Here is a 21,546-nt window from a genome sequence, read left to right on the forward strand (position 1 = left end):
GAGACCCCAGAGCAACTTGCTGAGAAGAGCGGCATGTCGCACGTCGAACAGATCCGTACCGTCGAGCGTGTGCCAGGACACGACAACTATTACGAGAAAGACGGCCTACGCACCTACGGTGACGGAATCGACCATGACCATGAGCCGAAGATGTCGTTCCCTCGTGCAATGAGTTTGCTAGCCATGGCTTTCCGTACGCATGACCTGCCTTCTTCCGCCGCTGGACGATGTTAACTAATCTCATCTCGCCAGTTTGGACCGGCTCGCAAATCCCGGTCTATCTCTTTGGCGGCGTGCCACCATACATCTACGGTGAACTCGGTGGGTCAGACCGCTGGATCTGGTTCGTGCTCGCAAACTTGCTGTCGCTGGCCGCCGTATGTCCGTTTGTTGGCTCCATCTCCGACCTCATTGGCCGTCGATATGTGGCTATTATCGGTGCCGTCTTCATCTGCATCGGCATGATCATTTGCAGTACCGCACACACCATGAATACCTTCATCTGCGGCATGGTCTTTGCTGGAGTTGGCGCTGGCATCAACGAGCTGACCGCACTCGCCGTGACTTCCGAGCTGGCTCCAACCGCGAAGCGTGGCAAATACGTCGCCATCCTCATCTTCACCATCATCCCCTTCTGCCCATCGGTTTTGTACGGTCAGCTAATCGCGTACTACTCGAGCTGGCGCTGGATTGGTCTTATCTGCGGCCTCTGGGCCTTCATTGGCCTAGTGCTGACGGCAGTCTTCTACTTTCCTCCGCCGCGAGTAAACAGCCAAGGTCTTAGTCGCAAGGAGGTGCTCGCTCAGATTGACTACGTTGGCGGGATTCTCAGCGTCGCTGGCATGGTAAGCTTCGACCAGTCCGTTGGTTTGCACCCAGCACCGCTGACAGCTTGCTAGCTCCTCTTCATGATGGGTATGCAATGGGGTGGCTACCAATACCCCTGGAAGAGCGCCCACGTCCTCGTCCCGCTCATCCTGGGCATTGCCCTCCTTGTTGCATTCTTCCTGTGGGAGGCCTATGGCGCGAAGTACCCAATGTTTCCTAAGCGTCTGCGACAAGATCCTCGCATCCTCAGCCTGACGCTCGTCATCACCTTCATCTCCGGCGCAAACTTCTTCTCTATTCTGATGTTCTGGCCGACTCAAGCCTTCAACGTCTACGGCCATGATCCAATCGGTGTTGGTGTTCGTGGTATCCCGGTTGGCTTCTCAATCCTGGCGGGCGCTTGCATCGTCCTCTGGCTGCTGTCTATGTTGCGTGGCCATAACCGCGAATTGCTGATCGTGTCGAGCATTCTGATGACAGCCGGATGCGGTGCGCTTTCCATTGGTCGCGTGGACAACCTTTACCAGCTCTGGGGTCTCCTCGTTGTCGCGGGCTTAGGTATTGGCGGCATCGTTGTGCCAGCATCGATCATCAGTAAGCCCATTGCTTTCATATCACAGTGGCGTTCTAGTACTGACGCACTGATCTAGCCACGATCATCTGCCCTGACGACCTCATCGCCACCATCGCGGCCCTCACCCTTGCCATCCGCGTCATTGGCGGCTCAATCGGCTACTGTGTCTACTACAACGTCTTCATCAACAAGTACGTAATTCGCAATACCTCCCTCTTCAATCCTACCATTCCACTAACACATCTCCCCCAGGTTCGTCCCAGCAGCGATCTACTACATCGGCGGCACCATGTCGCTCAAGCTCAACATCACGAACCCAGAAATCATCGCCGAGGCCATCGGAATCACGGGCACCTCGCTCCTCCCCCTTCTCGAAGAGCTCCCGGGTATCAAAGGCCACCCGGCCGCGTATGCGGCGGTTGTATATGCCGGTCAGCTGGCGTACGCCGAGGCGTACAAGTGGGTGTACTATGTCAGTATCGCTTTCGGAGCCGTCAGCATTATTGCGGCGTGCTGCTTGGGTGACATTCAGAAGTACATGGACGACCATGTCGCTGTCGTCATGTGAGCGAAAACGCGTTGCATGGCATGGCTGGCATGGCGGAGATCGTGGTGTATAGCATGCATTTTGGATATGACATACTTTCGTTCTAGAAAGCATTGTGCTTCATGTACCGTCCGCTCCTCCGTCATGGAACCAGTCAGCTGCGTTCAACTTCGATCACAGCGCGTTGGGCCACAGATAGTGCAGCGCGAAGGCCTCAATGACGCGCAGGCGGTGCTTAGCAAAGAAACCATCATTCGCGTATGGTACAGCAGACTAAACGATAGCCAAGCCGACCGTCAGACGCGCCACCGTCGTCGCTAATTACTCGGTGAGCCAGCCAGCTTCCCTTTTTGTAACACAGCGCGCAACAGCCAGTGTATTGTGTGGCAACTCAATAACAATACGCAATTTCGAACATCATAAGATGTACTCGCCATGGGATGTATCGCACCTCCAAACGCCTTGCTGCACACCCACAGTGCGAGTGCACCACACGCCACCTCTCCCATCTGTCATCCCTCGAACCCGCCTTACCGTTCAGCACATTTGATCCATAAGCTCGGGTTTGACATCATGCATGGAGTAGTCATCGACAGACGGCTCCTAGCGCTGCGGATGCATACCCTGTTGCGGAGGGATTGGATATGCGCCTTGCTGCGCCGCCTGCTGCTGCTGCAGGTAGGCCTGATACTGTAGCGCTTGCTGCTGGTCGGCGGTCATGTAGGGTTGAGCGGGTGCTTGGGGACGCATGCCCTGGGGTGGCATGGCCTGTGGCATGGGCGGAGGAGCGGCGTGTTGCTCTTCGGGTGAGTCGACCGTCGATTCGCCGTCGACACCATTGGCGTCTGCAGGCTCTGGCGCGTTAAGACAGGCCTAGGGCGCGACGTTAGTGATCAAGCGATGTCCGTGCGACACTCGCGTCGACTCACCTGAATAAGGTTCTTGCCTTCGGGTTTCGTGACGAGAGGCTGCAGCTTCGGAGTGGTGAATGTGTAGACGAGGCCGGTCTCGGAGACGACGAGCAGGAGTACCTGAGTGCCTGTGAGGACGGAGAGCTCATAGGCCTGCGTGCACGTTAGCGGGTGAAGTGAATACAAGCGAGACAGCAGCGCGTGCGCGTGGTCGCGTGCGGTCGCGAAGTGAAGCGATCGTACCTTCTTCATGATGCCCGCCTTGCGCTTCGAGAATGTGATATGCCGACGCGACTTATCCTGGATGAACTTGATCTCGATCTTTCTCCTCTCGCGACCACCCTTCTCGTCGTCATCGTCGTCGTCGTCGGCGGCAGCGCTGGTGCGCGCACGCTTGATCCCGCGCGGCTCACCGTTGCCATTCTCGAGCTCGTCCTGCTCGTCGTGCACGCCGCTGGGATCTTGCGACACAATCTCTGCCGACATCGTGAAAGCAGGTACTCGAGCGAGTGTTGTGCTTTGCCTGGATTGAGTGATGAGCTATGCTTCTTTGGGTGAATTGTGGATAACTCACTATTCAGGTTTAAAGGCTTCTGTATAGGGACACCTCCGCGCTCTCACCCGCGGATGTCACGAGGCGGGACAATCGATCGTGCCAAGCTTAACGGATCAACGTGAGTCGTGGTGGTGGAGACGAAAGCGGTATAGTGGACGGCGCGTGAAGCAAGCAGGAAGCCTTTTGTGCGAGCTCTTGCCGTTGGGAACGCGACCGCGGCGGACACCCAGTCGATGCAACCGCCGGGCGATTGCGACGGGCGGTAAGGCCGAAACTGAGTGATGCCTAAGGCGGCAATAAGTGAAATTCAATGCAGGCGCGTCGTTGGAGCCTTAGACGCAGTCAGCAGAGAAGTTGCGTACAGCGTGTTCTGAGAAGAGTAACAACTAGGCGCAGGAGAGTAAGGCGCAAGACAGAATGGGAATCGGGCAAGGGCTCCTACTTGACCTTGCGCCGCGAAACGCTCCGGTGGAACCCCTCTTCAGCCCGCAACGCTAACGGTTGACTAGAGAGCTAGAGAGGCTGATTATGCCGTTATGCGCTGCGCCATCTCTGGCAAGCCTCGAGCCCTCGACGGAGATCGCGCGGTCCACCCGCGTGTGCTCAACTTTGCTACCTTTGGGCGACCGTCCAACGAGCTTTTCACGCATATATTATGCATACCATTCTGCTCGATGAAGGTTCGTCTGTCACTCTGGGGCTCTGCCTATATCGAGCTTGGACCGCCCTGGCCCACCCATCCCGTCCAGCTTATGGATGACCGCCCGTCCCACTTTCACAATCTTTACACAGAGCTTCATAGTGCAAGCATGAGGTCTCCTTCATGCAGGCTCCAGCCTTGGGCTCACCGTCTCGATACTGGGGATCCGCAGCGTGTTCGCGCGGTGCGCCTCGCGCAGCGCTGACATGCCATGTTACCTACGGCTCGCGTGCGATAGCGATCCTTGACCCTCGCTTTAGCTTCATCCATCAGTGCTCCATGCTGTACAGGCACTGCCACCCCGGCCAGGCTACATTGCAGCCTTGACGGTCACATGGCCGCCTCAAACATCACCGTGTGAAGTCGGAAATGTTGCACTCATTCTTCCCTTACCTCCATCCTGTCTCCTTTCCTAGCTTCTCCCCATTCTGTCCATGTCCGCCATACTCAGACAGAGCAGACCGTTAACGGACACAGAGCTGGCATAAGGCCACGTTGAACCATCACATTGAACCATCACGTTGAACCATTACAATGGCGGTAAGCTCTCTTCGACGGCGCAGGAACTCCCACTGACACGTGACAGCTCCCTCTTGTAAACAACGTCATGCAATGGCTACATCCACGCTTTCTACCCGCCTCGCTGGACCTTGTTGGTCTGATCTTCCTTGCCGACCTCGACATTGCCGCCCGGAACATAGCCATCAACGGTCAGGCCTCGCTGCTGGATGCGCTGATCCTCTGCCCGAGTCTCCACAGAGTGCAAAACGCACCATTTCTTAGCAAAGGCGAGTACCCAGCATGTGCTGCCATGACTTCTGGCTATGTCTTCCGAGTCGAGAACGAGGCCACCGTACTGTACCTCCAGCGTGTAAGCAAGACTGGCCACCTAACGACTCTGCGGGTTACGGATGACAGTGTCTCTGCGTCACCAACGAAATCCAGAACTGCGCTCGCTTATACCATCGCGGCAACAATGTCCATACTTACTCTCATTGACATGCTCCGAACCGGCGGCTCTTGGCTCGTACTAGTGCTCAGCCTTCTGTATTTGTCTAACCTTGCGAACGTTCTGATCATGCAAAGGCGCTCAACCGAATGGCACGGACAGAGTGAGCCGGGCGTCGAAGGAGACCTACTTGTACTCCTATCACAAGACCGCTGGATCCGGATCCGGGGCATGGTGGACGACCTCAAGGCTGTGACCTCGGGACAATGGATCCGAAATCTATCCCCTATGGAAAGCTACATTGTCCAGACTGGCACGATACTACTCTACGTGGCTGCAATCCTGGCCAAGAACATAGACGAACGTGGGAAGTGGTTCATCTTGATGCAGATGGTTACTACGACAATATTGCTGACAGTGGCGAACGAGCGCACGACTGTGCTGAGAATGAATGGCAGGACTGTCAAGGTCGATGGTGTGCCTAAGCAGTACATCCGAAGACTCGACCTCGCGCACGAGATGATCGCGGAGCACGATGGGCGCAAGGATTGGGCTGTACGCTTGGGCATGGTGCAAGGAGACAACGGAGCTGACCCGCCAGCCACGATGTGAAGGTTCAAGCGGTATTCACCCACAATATAAGTACCGTCTATGCATATATCCTCATTACGACAGCCGTCTCCCGCACCTCAACACCAAGCGACTACCCAAACTCTTAGGCTCACTGACCTCAACAGCCGGTCTTACTCCCCCTCCGCGTACTCATGTACATCTCCAAGGCACTCCCATTACTGCTAGAAGCGGCATGACTCGCCGCTTGATTGCCGGCCTCGCTACGTCTAGCGACCCGACTCTCCCACACCATCGCCTTAGGACTCTCCGGCTCAGCGGTGAGCGCAGCAGACAGGGGCGCGTTGAGCGAGCCGTTCGTCCCCAATACCGCCATCAGTGCGGCAGAGAGCAAGGCATTCCGCTTTTCGAGCGCCTCGAGGCGGGCATCGATGCGTGAAGCCGACTTTGACGTGGTGGAGGAGACGCCACTCTTGCGCTGGTTCTGCGTGACTACATGGCGTAACTCGCGTCTGATGGGCAACGGCTCCTGCGGCAACGGCAGGATCTCGAATGGTGGCGGGATTGGAAGCTCCTTCTTGCTTTCCACCGCTCTGAACTTGACGGGTTTCTCCGAGCCCGAAGCCGGTGGTGTAGGCGGCAATGCTCTGTTCGGTGGCGGTGAGGGTAAAGGTGGCGTCTCATCTTCCGGTCGTTCGGCGGCGGGACTACCTGGTCGTGACAGATGATTCACTGGTGGACTTGTTTGTCCCTGCCGACTGCGGCGGTTGAAGGCATTCCGTGGGATAGAGGCGGAGCGTGGGCGAGGTGCGTATGACTTACCCTCCTTGACAATGAGCTTCGGTGGCCGCGGCAGTGACTTGGTCATGAAGACTGGTATCTCCTCGGCGACGAGCATGACCGGGCTCAGCGCCATGCAGGCTTCGACCGTTGCGCTTCCGGTCGAGAGTGGCGAGACAGGAGTATAGCCCGTCTTCTCGCCGTTGCTCGCTTGGCCGGTCTCCTGTGATGACACCGGCGACACGCGAGGGGACATCTGCGCGTTAGTCTTCATCCAGCCCGCGTCGCTCGATGCTGAAGAAGACGGTGCTCTCAACACCAGCGGCGCGGGTCGTAGGTCCGAGTGCGGGATCTGTATTCTTGGTCTTGCCTTGCGCAGGCGTCTTGGTAATGTTGACGTCTGTGGCACGCTAACCGTGGGTTCGATGATAGGGTACTTGTGCTGGTCACGCAGCAGTCTCCGAGCCTTGATACGCTCTTCCCGCTCCTTGCGGGATAATTGGTACGCTGGATGCGGGATCGAACTCTTTCCACGGGAATTTGGCCGCTTGATTGGTCCAGTGCACTCGGTGATCACGGTTGGCTTCATGGCTGCCAGCCTTTCATTGTACTCCATGATGCGCTCGGAAGTGGGAGTGAGCATTGGCGATCTGCCATGCCTTGGCGTGGCCTTGCGAGCATGGACGCTGTTATGCGTGGCGATAATGTTCTCGATGGTTCGTTGATCGCGCCGAAGCCGAAGCGGGCTGCGTGGCGGCGGCGGACCCGGACTGTCAGACATTGACTGTGGGTAGAAGGACGACGCCATGCTTGGGGCTCGCTGCATCAGTACCGGGTGACTTGCGAACCGGCGTGGCGATGGATGCTTGATCTCGACTTCTTTTTCGGCACTGGCATGCCGCACTGGCAACTCTTCCTTCGGCAGCGCAATCTTCGGCAGTGCAGTGATGGACGGCTCTGGACGGACGGGATGGCTCGTCAATGCACGACAAGCATCGAATGACCGCCTGGCTGGATGCTCCGTCAGGTCACACTGGTACGACTCAGCCATCGAGGTTGCTGAGTCTGGCTGTGGCGTCGGTGGGCTTGACGCAGCCGGCCGTACGGGTGATAAAGAGTGATCGACGCAGCGGACAGTTGAGTCACTGATTCCGAATATTGGCAATGGCTCAAGCGGCGACAAGGGTGAAACTGAGTGGGCTGGCTGACTGCCGCGGCATTCGAAGCGATTCTCTGGCGGTTCGCCGCCATACAAGTCATGTTCGAATGAAACAGACACGTGCGAGTCCACGATGCCTGCTCTGTAGTTGATCATCAGCTCAGATACCTCGACAGTATACGGCAAGACTCACTCAATGACAGGCGCGAAGTCGGGCTGCTTCACCTTCAACGCGAGATATCGTTGGCCTGTAGTGCAATCAGTGACAATCTCACATGAGCGCCATGCAAGAAACTTACCAGCGGCGGTTTGTTTCTGCTCCAGCACATGTTGTATTTCTGCTGGGATCCCGGCTTTCAGCTCGACTACTTGTGCGGCCTTCTTTGTCAGGAGACCTCCTTCATCTCGGAGCGGAGGCCTGTTATGATCAGCAGCGGACACACTAGCGAGGCTTATTGACAAACTTACAAGTCCTTCGGAGTTCCATTGCGCCTTTGACCGAGCCTCAGCAAACGCAGAGCACGCCTCGAAGTCTCACCGCCACGCTTGGGATGCTCGATCTTGCTCGGTTGACGGTGAAGTGCAGGAGGCGCTGTGTTGCGCAAAAACCAGATGAGCTCAGCAGACTTGATGTCTTTTGGTAGCCTCGGCAAATTCGTAGGAGTATTTGCCATGTCGTCGTCAATAGAGGTGCGGTAGGGCCTCTGGTCCGTTCGGGCAAAGTGCATCGACCAAGGAGACGAAGTCCGAGACTCCTGCGCAGTCTGCTGGATGGAGTGCTCTCGGAGAATCGGAGTGCTTGCCTTGCGGCTATCATCCCGCTCGACCGTCGCTGACGGTGCCTGACCCATTGTCTCTTCGGAATAGAACAGCGGCCCGGCAGGGTCTACGACGCCAGCGAAACCGAACATGTCGGGAGATTGGGAGGGACTGAACAGCGCTGTTATCTCAAAATCCCGGGGAGTATGATTGAGGAAGGGCGGAGTGAGACGCTGCCAGCGAGGCTGCACCTCGGACAGCTGCATCGCGTACGGAAGTTTCGTCGGGCACGATGATGCTGCCAGCTTCAATACGTCACGAACTTCCTCAAGCCTTGATTGCTGAGTCGCTGCCGAGCGTGCTGGGTGCTTCCTGCAGAGTGCTCTGCGTGTAAAGAAGTATGAGCAGACGTCGGTTCGAGACAAGAAGTTTAGAAAGACGGAAACGGTGCGACGAGAGATGTAAATAAGCAGATACTCCTTTACCAAGCATCACAGAGGCGCAAGGAACTACAGCGCCCTGGCAGATGTTGTACGACAAGGTAGATGAGCCGGCTACAGCAGACGCGTGCACGCTACTGAACCTCAGGAAAGGTAGGACTCCGTCAGCATGGTATCCCAGCATATATTGTACCTTTCGAAATGGCGATGCTTTGTGATATCGAGAGCAAAGACAGAGGACAGGTACTTGCGTCCTTTCGTGCATAGCAATTGGCTGATGTGAGACAGGGCAGCTCTTGTCGCCTTGGTAACCAAATTGCGCATGCAAGGGATCAACGACAATGCCGTAAAGGTACAGCTGCAGCAGAGTTACACAAACCCGAAGCATAGGCCGCACCGAAACAGGGGTGGCAAACCCGCACTGTCACGATTGCAGCAAGCTTCGCTGTCGTCAACAATGATCGTACCCCTGTGTTTTGTTGGAGGACGTGCCACGATGGAACAGTGCGTGATGGTGATGGTCGGCGGAACTGCGATATGTTAGACCTAACTGTACGTCTCAGGTCACGCGGGTGTTCAAGCAGCGTCTGTTGGAGCATAGGGTGAGTTCCACCATAACAGCAAGGAAAGGGACATGGACGCTGGCTGCCGTAGCCTCAATGCTACATACTGTCCTCCAGGTGTCACGGACGCCGTGGCTGTCGATGAGGCCACCCCAACGCTGCTCATTGGAACCTTATCCCAACAGACCCGAATGCGCATCATCCCGCAAGGATTGGTTGCACGCGTTGAAGCAGGTCCACTATGACGGCTTTGATTGGGCGCATTCGGCTGTGTCAAGAGCTATGTGTCCGGCAAGAATGCAGCAGAAGCTGCTAGATCTGGTTTCCCATCTCAGCGCTTTCTCTTCGCAGGGATAAATGGGTTAGCCGCCGGTCGTTTCTTGAGAACTTGTGGCACGGCAGGTGCCACACTAGCCGGTCTAGGTTTGACTGTGCCAGGAGCCGGGCTATTGATCGTTTCATCTCCACCAGATGTGGCGGAGTGTGGAGTTTCAGCGCGAGACTTCGATCCACCAAGCGATGAGGTAGCACCTTTATGCATCGCCGAACCTGCCGCAGACTGAGCGTCCTGCCCATCTGTAACGTCCGCCATCTCGACATCCTCATCATCTTCCTGCTCGGACGCTGCCTTCTTCATGGATACACGGTCCTCAAAACGATAGCGAATGCCCTCCATCTTGCTGTTATTTGCATCAGGGTTCGATGTGTGACTCGTTGCTTCCCTGTGCTTGCTGTCACAGCCGTTTCGTACTACCAATGAGCCAATGTCAGGCTGGTCAGTCATGCTCTGGTTTCTCTGTGACAGACGCCTTGGGTCACCTGTCGAAGCTACGCCGTTACTATGCTCACCCGTCTGCGCGACGTGCGCCTCGATGTCGTACATGTGAGTTACCGCCCCAGAAGCTGCCGGGAAAGCGCTTGAAGGCTTCCTCAACATGCCTATCAAATCACCTGTGATATATGCGTCGCGAGCTCGTGCATCCTCCACCAGCTTCCGCCAGTATTGGCCCCTGCTGAGAGAGTCTGAGTTACCAAGTACCCATAAGCTTGATTTTGCTCGTGTAAGCCCAACATTCATACGTCGAATATCTTGTAGGAAACCAATGCCGCCAGCCGGTGACGCACGGACGCAAGAGAAGATAATGATCTCGCTCTCGCGGCCTTGAAAGGCGTCTGTGGTGTTAAATTCGACCACGTCGGAAATAGTGTTTCCGAAGCGCTGGGAGAAGCGATCTCTCAGCATCCGAAGCTGTGACTTGTACGGGGTGATGATACCGATGCGACCGTTATACTCGTAGCCTTTGAAGTCGCTGATCAGTCGCTCATATAGTGCCATGGCAATTTCAACCTCGGCAATATTCACGAGCGAATGGCCTTTCGGTGCGGACTGGTGCTGGCCGTGGACATCGAAGAATCTGTACGGCGCTAATACAGCGCTCGCATGCCACGGTCTCTGCCTCAAGCTTGCCATGCCCGTGCCATCCTTGAGCAGGCCATCATAAAATGTGCGGCTCGGGAAGACGCTGATGTCTGGGTGCATGCGGTATTGCGTGTCGAGTAAGTGCACCTGCTCAGGATGGTTGTTTTGCATGCGTACGAACAAGCTCTGCTCATACTGGAACTTTGCAGCTTCTTTCGAGAATACTGTAGGTGGTAATTGCTTGGGGTCTCCGACCATGATGCACTTGATGCAACCATACTTGAGTGGAATTAGCGAGCTCATCTCGACGCACTGTGCGGCTTCGTCAATGATAACGGTCTCAAACTCAATGTTCAGGCTCTGGAACATGTCATGACCACTGCCGCTTAAAGTTGCGCAGATGACATGCGCTTCGTCAAGGACCGCTTGCTGTGCTCGCTTGCGACTGAGCTCGGCCTCGCGGCCGGCGTTGCGCTCCTGGTCCTTGACGTTGTCGATGCGCACACCGAGCTCGTTCTTGCGCCTGCGCACGGATGCGATCTCGTTCTCAAGGACTGTCGAATCTTGGCTTTGAGCTGCACCGCTATCCCGCTTCTGGTAGAGGTCGCGTAGAGCAGCGGAGACGCTTTCGTGCTCTTTGAACAGGTCGGCATTCTTTGCTCGTGTTGCTTCATTGTTTGCACTGTTGCCACCTAAGCGTTTGGTGACGAGCTCGTCCATGGTCACGTCGATGACTTGTGAGTTGATCGCATCGCTGCGGCCAATGCGTACAACATTGACTGAATGATGCCTGCCACCCTTCGTTGTTACGCCCTCCTTGAGCCGCATGACCAGCTCGTCCACTGCTGCATTGGACGGTGCACAAACAAGCAGCTTCTTCGTTGCCGCGTCTGAGCCGCCCGCACCAATATGGGCGCCGTTCATTCTCGGCATAGTAATCGGCTTTGCACCGCTCGTGGCAGAACCCAAGCTTTGTGATAGTAAACCGCCCACGATCGCAATGATCGTCTTGGTCTTGCCTGAGCCTGGCGGACCTTGGATGAGCGAAAAGCCTTCGTTCTCCAGCGCAGCGTTGACAGCTTCGCTTTGCGCACGGTTGACATTCCACACGTCTTGATAGGCGGCAATCTGCTTCTCGCTGAAGTTCATCCGCTTCGAAGGTGCAGCTTTGATGATCTGTGTGCAGAGATCGTAATACTGCAATCCCTGCATAGCGCCATATTCGCGCTCGAGTGGTGTCAGTGACTGGATCTTCTGACCGTACACTTGCGCCTGTGATACGAGGCTCGGTGCGAGAGACGTGCCAGGCATGACTTGATAGACCACTTCCATCTGCGCCTTCTGCCGCTTAATCTTGCAAATGCGCGCTAAGCAGTGTGGCGAAGTCGCATCGTCGCTAGGCTTGCCAGCTTTGGACAAGAGGACGATGTCACCTTCGTTCAGTTGCAGCTCTCTGTTCTCTTGTTGGCTGACAATGCTGCTAAGCTCGAGGAAATGATCAACATTGCTGCGGTTCTGGATCTTCACCTCATACGGCTTGGCAGTGTTCTCCTCGCGGGATTTGACCATGTTCTGCCATGCTTCTAGCGTCAGAAGCGGCTCGAATGCCTCCCTGTAGCTGACAGGGTTGCTGTAAGAGTTCTTGACCCGCTCGAAGACGTTTGTGTTTGCGCCTGGCGGATAGTCTCCATCGTGGAAGAAGTCCCACTTCAGGATGACTTTATGTAGAGGCTGCAGATCTGGTGCCAGTCGCGCACGCATATCTTTCACTGACCGGATGGTTCGCTGAATCCGCGTAGGACCCTTCTTGACTTCAGGCTTCAGACCGACCGCACCATCCGGGTCTACGTTCGGTCGCTGAATCTTCATCTTATTCTTTGTCCCGAAAAGATCGTCGTCCATGTCGTCCTCCTCGCTCTCTTCTTCGTCAGACGAGATCATGACGTTCTGGCCCTTCATTGAATGATCTTTGCCCATGTCTCCTAGCCCTGCGACACCGCTCCCGGCGCCCAACTTCTGCTTCGCCAAGGCTTCTGCTCTTCTCCTTTCGGCCGCCGCCATCTCTTGTTTTCGCTTGAGCAGAAACTCCTTACTGTTGACCTGACGCTTCGGCGCAGGCTTCTGAGAAGGCGGGGCCGAGCCTTTCTTCTCCTGCATGCGCCTCAATGCCTCTGTACCTCGTGAAGCGCTGGCTATCAGGTCGCCGTACGCCTTCTCGTGCTCACTCTTTGCACTCCAGGCCTCTAGGTCGATCGTACCAGCCTTCAGTTTGGCGCTAGGGATGGGTGTGCTTCGGCCAGAGTCGGATCCAGACGTAGCCCAGTCGTTGAGCGTTCGCCGCTTCGGCACAATATTGACCTCTTCCGATACGGCTGCGTGTAGATGCTTTTCCAAGGCCTGTTGAAGTTCGGCTTTCTGGTTGGGAGTGAGCTTAGTTCGGACCTTGTTGTTCTGCTCGTTGCTTATATACACTTGCTCGATGTACTCTGCGGCCTTCTGATCGATCTCGATGCCAACTTTCTCGAGCTCTGCCAGCATCTTGCATGTCAATCCCACGGCGCGGGCGATAAGGTACTCATCCCGGAGGCGGAGCCACTTGGTAATGTTGTTGAACGTCTTGGTCGGGAATTTTAGAAGATCCTTGCCAATCTCCCGCGAGCCTCTCGGGCCCGGTGCTGAGCGTAGTGTGCTTGCAAGTATGGGGTACTGGTTGAATGATGTGTCCGCAAGATCCATCGTGTCTCGACAAAAGTCTTGCATCATCTGCTTGTCGTAGCCAAGACTGCTCCAAGGCTCCGTTTGCCTGAAGATGGTCTCAAGCGCGGTCCACGTCATCTCCCAAAACAGTTCCACTTCGTTGAAATGGTCGCTCCTATTCTTCTCTGTTCTCAGCACGCCATCCTGCGTGTCGCACAAGCAGCTGAGTACGTCGCGCGTGAGCTTGAGAAAGATGGGTGCAGGGGCGAAGACGCCCGCCTTGGCAATAGCACTCTGCGCATTTGCCACTGACTCCAACGTTGTGCTGAAGAAAACCTTCACCAAATGCATGACGGTATCCCGTCGATTGTCTTCGCCCGACAATGTCTTGAACACGCTTAGGGTGGCCTGGCTGATCTCCGTTTCGCCACTGAAGAGCAGAGACATTAGGCCACGCGCGGCCTTTGGCTCTTGGTACAACCCAATCAGCTGATCTGGTGTAAAAGCCTCTATGCGGTCCAGTAGTGCCGTCTGAATGCACCTCAGCAACGCCTCATGTGCCTTGTTCCAGGCTCCAGCGTTTGCAGGCGCAGCTTGCACTTGCCTTGGGGTGAACTTCTCCTGCGGCAGCAAGCCCGTGAGAGCCGACAGGATAGAAGCAGCAAGCCATGGCTCTCCAGGCTCCACCAGACGAGTGGCCGCCTTCCAAAGACCTAGTCCCGACATTACTGTCCGATCACTAACACTCTTCGCCTTTAATAGCACAGAGCGACTGTAAGCCAGACACTGGACGTCCGCGGCGAGAGTAGCCTCCACTATCTTCAAGCAGAGGTCTTCGGTCTCGTCAAGCGCTGCGTCTCCGTGCTTCTTTTCAATGCCTTCCATCTCCTCCAGGATGTTCAGATGGTCAGTTGAAATGACTTCGATCAGCTGCACGACAACCGGACCGCCGCCTAACTGCCGCACCATGTTCACAGCCTCTAGCATAGCACGGAGCCCAACTTGCCACGTGACTGATTGAGCGTACTTGGAGTACGCATCTCTTTGACAGATATGTAGCAGCTGATCGAATAGCGCTCGTGCTGGCATGACAAGGTTGGCGGGTTTGATGGAGCGCACGAACGGTAAAACCCAGGCAAACTGGTCTTCAAGCTTCACGGTCTGTCCCTTGTCACTAGCCTGGATCATGTGTTGCAGTACAGGGCTCTTGAATATCTGTTCGACAACTGACTGCCCACTAATGGCGCCCATTGCCTCCCAGAAGTCCTGCGGGCTTTTTTCGAGTAACATCTGGTAGCAAGCAATCATGTCGCAGAAGTGGTTGGCATCAAGCTGCCATTGATCCATCGAAAGAGTATAGAGGTTGGGCTGTATCGACCGGAAATGGTGCGTGACGACATCCGTCGTGAGCTGGCTGACGATGAGGCGGACTGCCTTCCAGAAGGTGGGCAGGAAGTCCACTTCAAGTGAACCCATCGTGACGTGAGATGCAGATCCCTCCAGGAAGGGCTTGACGCTATGTTCGAATTCGGTGGAAGTGAAAGGTCGCTTGAGTGACGTAAAGTTCCGATATGCCCAGCTTGACCGGCCTTCCACATTCGAGAAGAGGAAGGCGACCACACCCGGTGCGTAGCTGCTCAATTTAAGCTTCTTCCTGGATTGTACCAGTCCAAATGGTCGGTCAAAGTACTGGCGTAATGCTCCTTCGTCGCACAGGAAGGGTCCACAGTTGAGTGCTTCGAACAAGGCATACATTCCCACTTCGCCGGCTTTGCCAATGGTACGCTCCTCGGGTGGCAGATCTAGCAGTGTCTCTGTCATAACATTCAGGCCTTTGCCGATGCGCATGATGTTCATGCTGTCGAACTTCTGCATAAACCCCTGCACGGTCTCGGTCTCATAGTCCGCTTCCAGTGAGGCTTTCAACTGTGACCGCGAGCGATGAAACTCTCGAATGCAGATGTCGCAACGCTGAAGCTGTGTAGTGAGCGCAGCGTTTAACTTCCTCTGCCAGGACTCTGCATCCGCGCCATCGAAAGCGAAGATCGTGCATGCATTCAGTGCCTCGTTACGTCGCTTATCGGCCTCTTCGATCTTGGCGAGCCGTTCAGGCTTTTCTTTCGTCCTCTCTTCAAGGTGCACGGTAAGTCGATCTTCGTCGTAATACAACCCTGACTGGTCTTCAAAAGACCGTGGACAGAACCAGTGAATTGAGTCGTCGATGTCAAGGATGGCACTGAGAGTAGTTAGCAGACATCATATTCGGCGGCACACTCGCGACCGGTAAAGCACGCATACATGATCTGCTGCACAATCTCCGCCATGTTGACGGAGCCCGTGCGGCGCCTGTGGCCTGTCGCAGAGTGTGTTCTCGCTGTATGTACAGAGACCGAGCCTCGAGCACTTAAGTGGCTCACGGAGGCTCGGTCTGTGGAGTTCTATCTAGCTGCACTATTTGACGACAGATCCACGAAGACCTCAACGAATGTGTAAAGCTCCTGCGACCAACAGGACGGAGGGTGAGTGAGCCGCTCGATTGCCTTCGTGCGGTCAATGAAACCTGTGACAGTAGGGTCAATCTCTTGAGTTTCCAATAGTGAGGGCGCCTGTGGTGCTGGTGATAGAGCGCTAGGTCGATGCGTAGAGTGGATGTACGCGATGCTAAGCTTTCGTGCTGGAGGTGAAAGTTGAATGCTCAGTACACAAACCGACTAGTTGCAACCCCCATTCGCCGATGCGCCCAATGATGCAGAGATATCGCGTTCGCGACGATTGAACAGGCTGACGTGTTGTTAATGAAGAGGGAGTGAACATTGATGTGCTTCGAGGGGACATGATGTGCTGTTGGCTCGTGCATTGATGCCAAGAATCGGTTGGCGTCCCGAAACTGCTCCGCGCGAACCATTCTCCATGCCTTGCATATGCAGAGTGGCGCAGCATCCACCATATCTGTCAGAAGGCTTCAGTCAATGGTCCGTATACACATTCGATATAGGTATGTACGCCAGAGTCTAGCCAGGCGCCGTGTTTCTTGCATCCCAATCGGTACCCATACTATTAAGCACAACTCTCCGCTACAATTCTTTCGCAAATCTATCAGCAAGTGTGAAATAGGCGCAATTGGTTAGGATGGTCGGGTCCGCGACCGATGTGGGCATGCTAGATCCGCAGTACGGACTACTTGGCCTCCCAACGGAGTTGCTGGACAGGAGCTTCAGCTACCTTGATTGGGACCGCAGCCGCTCTTTAAAGCCTCGACGACCAGATATATTCAACATCAGTCTCACGTGCCGACACCTGCGTGAGGCGGCCATACCTTTAGTCTTCCGCAATGTCACGCTCTATCTTCGCTGGGTTGCCGGTGTCCTTGAGGAACCGCCAATACTTACGCTCAGACGAGAGCGACCAGATCTTGCACAGCACATCCGTTCCGTCTATATTTGTGCGGCATCAGAGCATCATTATGGGTCAACAACGCCTAGGAAGCAGAGCCTTCAACTGCGGTTACCAGATGACTCGGACGGATGGCTTACCCCTGAACGGAAGGCTACCGCAGGAAACGCATACTATGATGGTATTCATGTGCAGCATCGTGAACAAGTCGACTTTTTGCTAGATGACCTATGTAAGACTCAGGATGTGCTCTCCTTAGACTTCGGTCAGGATGTATCAGTTGAGGCTAAGATCAAGTTAATGGTGGAACGCACAAGCAGCATCCGCAAAGCCCATCACGAGTGGCAGCGGAAACTGCAAGTGAACGCACTGGCAGCGGCCATGCTTTGTCTGCCCTCGGCCATCACCGAGCTTGCCTTCGATGCCAGCAACCTTGGCGCGGACAAAGAAGCTGAGTCGTACACTTTCGCCTTCTATCTTGCATCTATGGCTGTAAGGATGTTCGGTCATCGTCTGGAACAGTTCTCCTTCAACTCAGGCCATGACAAGCTGTTGCGACAAGAGACCGAAGTAAGAATTCGCTAACCACAAAGCCGCAAGAGCCCGCTAACGCTCGACAGTGTGAGCAGTCTTCCCTACCTTGCACACCGCGCGAGCACCTTTCCGATTACACGGCGCGTAATCACCACGAGTAGCGAAGTAGGTCGTCGTACAGCCACCTAGCTGACGCCTATCATATAGGTGCTAAGATCACTTCCGAGGATATCATGAACTTTCAGTGTCTACGGAGACTGGCGCTCGCGCCCACGTTCTCGTCCCAAGAAACTTTCAATGTCTTTCATGCACACCTAGATCTCGCCCAGGTACCGGAGTTCTCTACGTTACGAATCATCGAGACTTTGAGGACGCTGGAGATCTGGAATACGCAGCTATCTTCAATAGTCGGGAGACATAGTGTTGCAAGGCAAACCGAGTTACAGAAAGTCGTGTCATTCGCGCAGACACTGAAGGCGCTTCGTTTGCTAAAGTTCAAAAACATCGGTCTCACTACCCAAGGCGTCCAGCCGCGCATCCGAACAGAAGATGAGTCACGCGAACTCAGCTCGCCAGTCTGGTTGTCCTTCGCTATTTCTCTGCGTCGGGCCGTGGCTACAAAGGCAGCTCTCGAGTTTGAGGACGTATACTACCAACGAATGCGTAACACGCAGCACAAGATCTCTAATGCCGCGCTAACATGGGTCATGATCGAAGCTGTCCCTGTGGGTGCTGAAATCGACTTCGCAAGAGAGGAACGTCTCCACGAGGACTTTGAAAGCTTTCTGCCGTTGTGGGAAGCTGAAGACAGTGAGAGGGGTACCCTCGCGGCCGCTGAGCGGAAGGGCGGTGCTTTGGTTGATGCAGCCATGTGCAGCCGCTGGCGACAGTTCTCGAACGTCAGACGTGATAAGGGCGAATGGTCGACCATGTGAGCATTAACGGCAGCCTCGGTTTCCAGGCGCCGGCCTGCTACTGAAGCGCGGAGAGAGTCCTGTTAGCTACACTACACGCATTTGGGGTCTCCAGGACTTTATTTCGAAGCCCCAGGGTACGTCAGTGTCCAAGCTTCATGTTCACGATTGACTTTCGGCGCGGAGCCCGGCCAGAACTCCTGCACCCACCGCGTCATGAGACAAGCACACGTGCGGTGACTAGCTCCATCGTGAAGCGGTAGCGTGCACAACAACATGAACTTACTCTCCTTCGATTGTTGGTATTGCTGAGCAAGTGAACAGCTTGTTCTCTACATCATCGCTGTTCCGCCGCCGGGAGAGCCTCGAACCAGATCTGTCAAGCAGACAAGATTCCAATTGCGGGGCAGATCTGTACGATCCGCAGATCGCGAGTCCTGCATAGCGAACGCAGAGATGGATACCTTGAAGAGCTTCATCTATGACAAGAAGGCGCAAGTAAGCCATAGCAGCGATGTGGTGTAAAAGGCCATCGTTTCGAGCGGCATTGGCTTACCTCTTCCATAATGTCAGGTCGTCCTCTTCTCCTCCACCGCCATTGCCCTATACGGGTACGACCAAGGCATGATGAGTCTAATTAATACCAACAAGGACTATCTGTCGACCATGGGTATTGCGGAGGAGGATCCTCAAGTCGGAGTCATCGTGTCGGTCTATTACCTTGGCTGCGCCGTTGGAGCCGTCATCTTCAGCTACCTCGCCGATCAATATGGCCGTAAACCCACGCTGTTCGGCTGCCTGGCCACGGCTAGCTTAGGCAACCTCATAATGTTCGTGGCTGGTCTTGGATACACGCAGGGAGCTCTGCCGGTTATGTACCTTGGACGAATAGTCATGGGTCTTGGCGTAGGCGGCGTTGACAGCGTTGTACCCGTCTACAGCTCTGAACTGTCCTCTGACGATGCTCGTGGCAAGGCGCTGGCACAGGAGTTCCAGAGCAACATCTTCGGACTGAACATGGCCTTTGCGATCAATCTTATCGTCACTGTAACCTTGGGCAAAACGAATGAATGGGCTTGGCGGATACCAATCATTCTGATGCAGGTTTACCCATTGTCGCTCGTGCTCCTCTTCGAGACGCTGCCCGAGAGCCCACGCTGGTTCATCTTCCATGACCGGCATGATGACGCGGGCAAGAGTCTGAATAGAATCCTAGGCGAGGACGAGGGCAAGAAGAAGCTCGAGGAACTCTCCGAAGCTGCGAAGCAGGAGTCAGACCAGAAGATTGGTTACAAGGACATGCTAAACCCGAAGCATCCTCAATTCCACCCAACAGTAATCACCATTATGGGCCAGGTTTGCCAGGCTCTAACTGGATATGGCGCCGTCTCTGTGTATGGTCCACAGATCTTCGAGCTCCTCGGATACAGCGTGCGGACGTCGGAGTTCTTGACGCAGGGCAATTACGTTTCGTACTTCTTCCTCATGACGTTCGCTTGGTTGCTTGTCGATGCTGTTGGTAGGCGTACAGTGCTGCTATGGGGCTCTGGCGCGCTCACCTTCTGCTTTTTCCTTCTGACGCTGTTCGGTGGATTGAGCATGAACGCTGATTCGCTCCACCTCAATCAAATGGCGGTGGCTATTCCCGGAATCGTGTCGCTCTACATAGCGACCGGCGCCTTCGGTATTGGTTGGTTAGCAACGATTTGGCTCATTCCTACCGAGATCTTCCCTACCCAAGCGCGCGCTCAGGGTACTGCTATCAGCGTGGTTATCTGGGGCTTGGCTAACTTCGCTGTGACGCTCTTGACTCCGATTTTATTCAACAACCTGAACTACTGGTTATTCCTCGTCTTCGCCGCCACCAACACCATCGCTGGAGTCTGGACGTATCTGTACATGCCAGAATCAGGTGGGCGTTCGTTCGAGGAGAACCAAGAGTTCTTTGACAATGCCAAGGAGAAGGGGACATGGCTGGTTGGGAAGATAAAGAAAGGTGAGTACAAACAAATGCCGTACCCGAAGAAGGATGGTCAAGACGGCGAGTCGGCACCGTTGCTGCAGAGGGTCAGAGAGCAGATATAAGACGTCTACAGGCTGCATGATAGCGAGGCGATACATGAGCGAACCATGATGCACAGATTGTACACATTGTGGGGCATTTGCAGCGGGCGGGTGATTGCTTGGTTCGGGCGCACGATATCCCATTCGCGTAAGAGGCAAGGCGGCCTTTGATTGAGTAAGTAGGAAGCGCGGTCCCAAAAGTCGTTGTTTACAGTTGATTTCTCTTTATTCGAGCAAACGTGCTGTTCAATAACCCAAATCGTGATCCACGATGCATATGTAAAACGAAAGTGTGGCGTACATGCCGTATCACGAAGTACCACGCAACCTGGATACCTCGCTTGTGCTTAGCTTCTTCGCCTCAGAACAGGCACGCGGTCATGAACTATCAGCAGACTACCGTCAGAAGCCGGCGCAGAAGCCGGCAAGGGCAAGTTGAAGCCGGATGCCTACCTCCACTTACAGGGAAGGGGGCCGCCAAGCCAGCTTAAGTGAATACGATCAACCCGCACCCTCAGCAACTAACACCGGTGCAAGCCAATTGCAACGAAGCGAAGCGAACGCCGCCTGGGACGACGCTGATGTCATTGTAGAGGCGACTGAGGGTGGCGAGCAAGGGGCCGGCGATGGTTGTCAACCCTTCCCGGAGAGACGGTAACATGATAAGACGGGATATTGGGTAGTCTTGGTCGCCGGTTCTGACAATGGCACTCGCACCATCTTGTCCAGCCTTTTCCGCTTCGCCGATTTCACTTCCATTTCGGCATCTCCACGCTTTCTAGTCTCTGTCAAGACTGAGGTAGAGGACCGGCCTGATTGAGGAGAAAGCCGCGCTGTGTTGGGGTCGACAAGCATTGGTGATGCGACAACACAAGCCGTCGTCGGTGTAGTGACGTGTCGTGTTGGGACAGAATCTTCATTAGCGAGTGGCTTTGCAAGCCGATCGGTACGCCTCGAGTTAATGGTCGGCAACGCCAATGGTGAATGAGATCTTCCGACTAGGAGTGTGGCAGAAGACGCATCGTGGGGCGGCGATATAGTACTCGGTAACGCCGATGGTGAAGGAGACTCTTCGGCTGGTGGTATAGCGGCGTATGCGTCAGCACGTCACGATGTAGCAGTCGGCAATGCTGGTGGTCAGGGAAACCTCTCGGCTGGCGGAGTAGCGGCAACATGCGTCAGCACCCC

The 21,546-nt window shown here is 55.1% G+C and overlaps 7 protein-coding genes across 7 annotated transcripts; 4 read left to right on the forward strand and 3 right to left on the reverse strand.

Annotated features, from left to right (window-relative positions):
• Nucleotides 1-33: 33 nt before the first annotated feature.
• On the forward strand, nucleotides 34-1,970 carry BAUCODRAFT_74239 (uncharacterized protein; the record flags this gene model as incomplete). The annotated part of the gene is made up of 5 exons (XM_007680047.1): nucleotides 34-193; nucleotides 253-845; nucleotides 900-1,422; nucleotides 1,479-1,593; nucleotides 1,655-1,970. 5 exons carry the CDS (start codon nucleotides 34-36, stop codon nucleotides 1,968-1,970), a joined length of 1,707 nt encoding a protein of 568 aa, XP_007678237.1.
• A 337-nt stretch (nucleotides 1,971-2,307) lies between these two features.
• Nucleotides 2,308-3,563, reverse strand: BAUCODRAFT_562991 (uncharacterized protein). Its single transcript, XM_007680317.1, has 4 exons — nucleotides 3,435-3,563; nucleotides 3,104-3,377; nucleotides 2,879-3,013; nucleotides 2,308-2,822 (listed from the first exon to the last, which is right to left on the reverse strand). Exons 2-4 carry the CDS (start codon nucleotides 3,344-3,346, stop codon nucleotides 2,553-2,555), a joined length of 648 nt encoding a protein of 215 aa, XP_007678507.1. The 5' UTR covers nucleotides 3,347-3,377; nucleotides 3,435-3,563; the 3' UTR covers nucleotides 2,308-2,552.
• Nucleotides 3,564-4,522: 959 nt separating this feature from the next.
• On the forward strand, nucleotides 4,523-5,736 carry BAUCODRAFT_563207 (uncharacterized protein). Its single transcript, XM_007680318.1, has one exon. The coding sequence runs from the start codon at nucleotides 4,724-4,726 to the stop codon at nucleotides 5,675-5,677; it is 954 nt and encodes a 317-aa protein (XP_007678508.1). The 5' UTR covers nucleotides 4,523-4,723; the 3' UTR covers nucleotides 5,678-5,736.
• Nucleotides 5,737-5,795: 59 nt separating this feature from the next.
• Nucleotides 5,796-8,485, reverse strand: BAUCODRAFT_149913 (uncharacterized protein; the record flags this gene model as incomplete). Its single annotated transcript, XM_007680319.1, has 4 exons — nucleotides 5,796-7,716; nucleotides 7,768-7,822; nucleotides 7,874-7,992; nucleotides 8,043-8,485. The coding sequence occupies 4 exons, from the start codon at nucleotides 8,483-8,485 to the stop codon at nucleotides 5,796-5,798; spliced, it is 2,538 nt and encodes an 845-aa protein (XP_007678509.1).
• Nucleotides 8,486-10,264: 1,779 nt separating this feature from the next.
• Nucleotides 10,265-16,250, reverse strand: BAUCODRAFT_93353 (uncharacterized protein; the record flags this gene model as incomplete). Its single annotated transcript, XM_007680054.1, has 3 exons — nucleotides 15,752-16,250; nucleotides 12,991-15,689; nucleotides 10,265-12,948 (listed from the first exon to the last, which is right to left on the reverse strand). Coding segments are annotated over exons 1-3 (5,409 nt in total), but the record flags the coding sequence as incomplete, so codon positions are not given.
• Nucleotides 16,251-17,151: 901 nt separating this feature from the next.
• On the forward strand, nucleotides 17,152-18,328 carry BAUCODRAFT_36089 (uncharacterized protein). Its single transcript, XM_007679906.1, has 2 exons — nucleotides 17,152-17,417; nucleotides 17,588-18,328. Exons 1-2 carry the CDS (start codon nucleotides 17,228-17,230, stop codon nucleotides 18,313-18,315), a joined length of 918 nt encoding a protein of 305 aa, XP_007678096.1. The 5' UTR covers nucleotides 17,152-17,227; the 3' UTR covers nucleotides 18,316-18,328.
• Nucleotides 18,329-18,531: 203 nt separating this feature from the next.
• BAUCODRAFT_563248 (uncharacterized protein) lies at nucleotides 18,532-20,685 on the forward strand. Its single transcript, XM_007680320.1, has 2 exons — nucleotides 18,532-18,792; nucleotides 18,868-20,685. The coding sequence occupies exons 1-2, from the start codon at nucleotides 18,751-18,753 to the stop codon at nucleotides 20,377-20,379; spliced, it is 1,554 nt and encodes a 517-aa protein (XP_007678510.1). The 5' UTR covers nucleotides 18,532-18,750; the 3' UTR covers nucleotides 20,380-20,685.
• Nucleotides 20,686-21,546: the final 861 nt, after the last annotated feature.

Source organism: Baudoinia panamericana, assembly GCF_000338955.1.
Source record: "Baudoinia panamericana UAMH 10762 unplaced genomic scaffold BAUCOscaffold_9, whole genome shotgun sequence".
In the NCBI taxonomy this organism is placed as follows: Eukaryota; Fungi; Ascomycota; class Dothideomycetes; order Mycosphaerellales; family Teratosphaeriaceae; genus Baudoinia; species Baudoinia panamericana.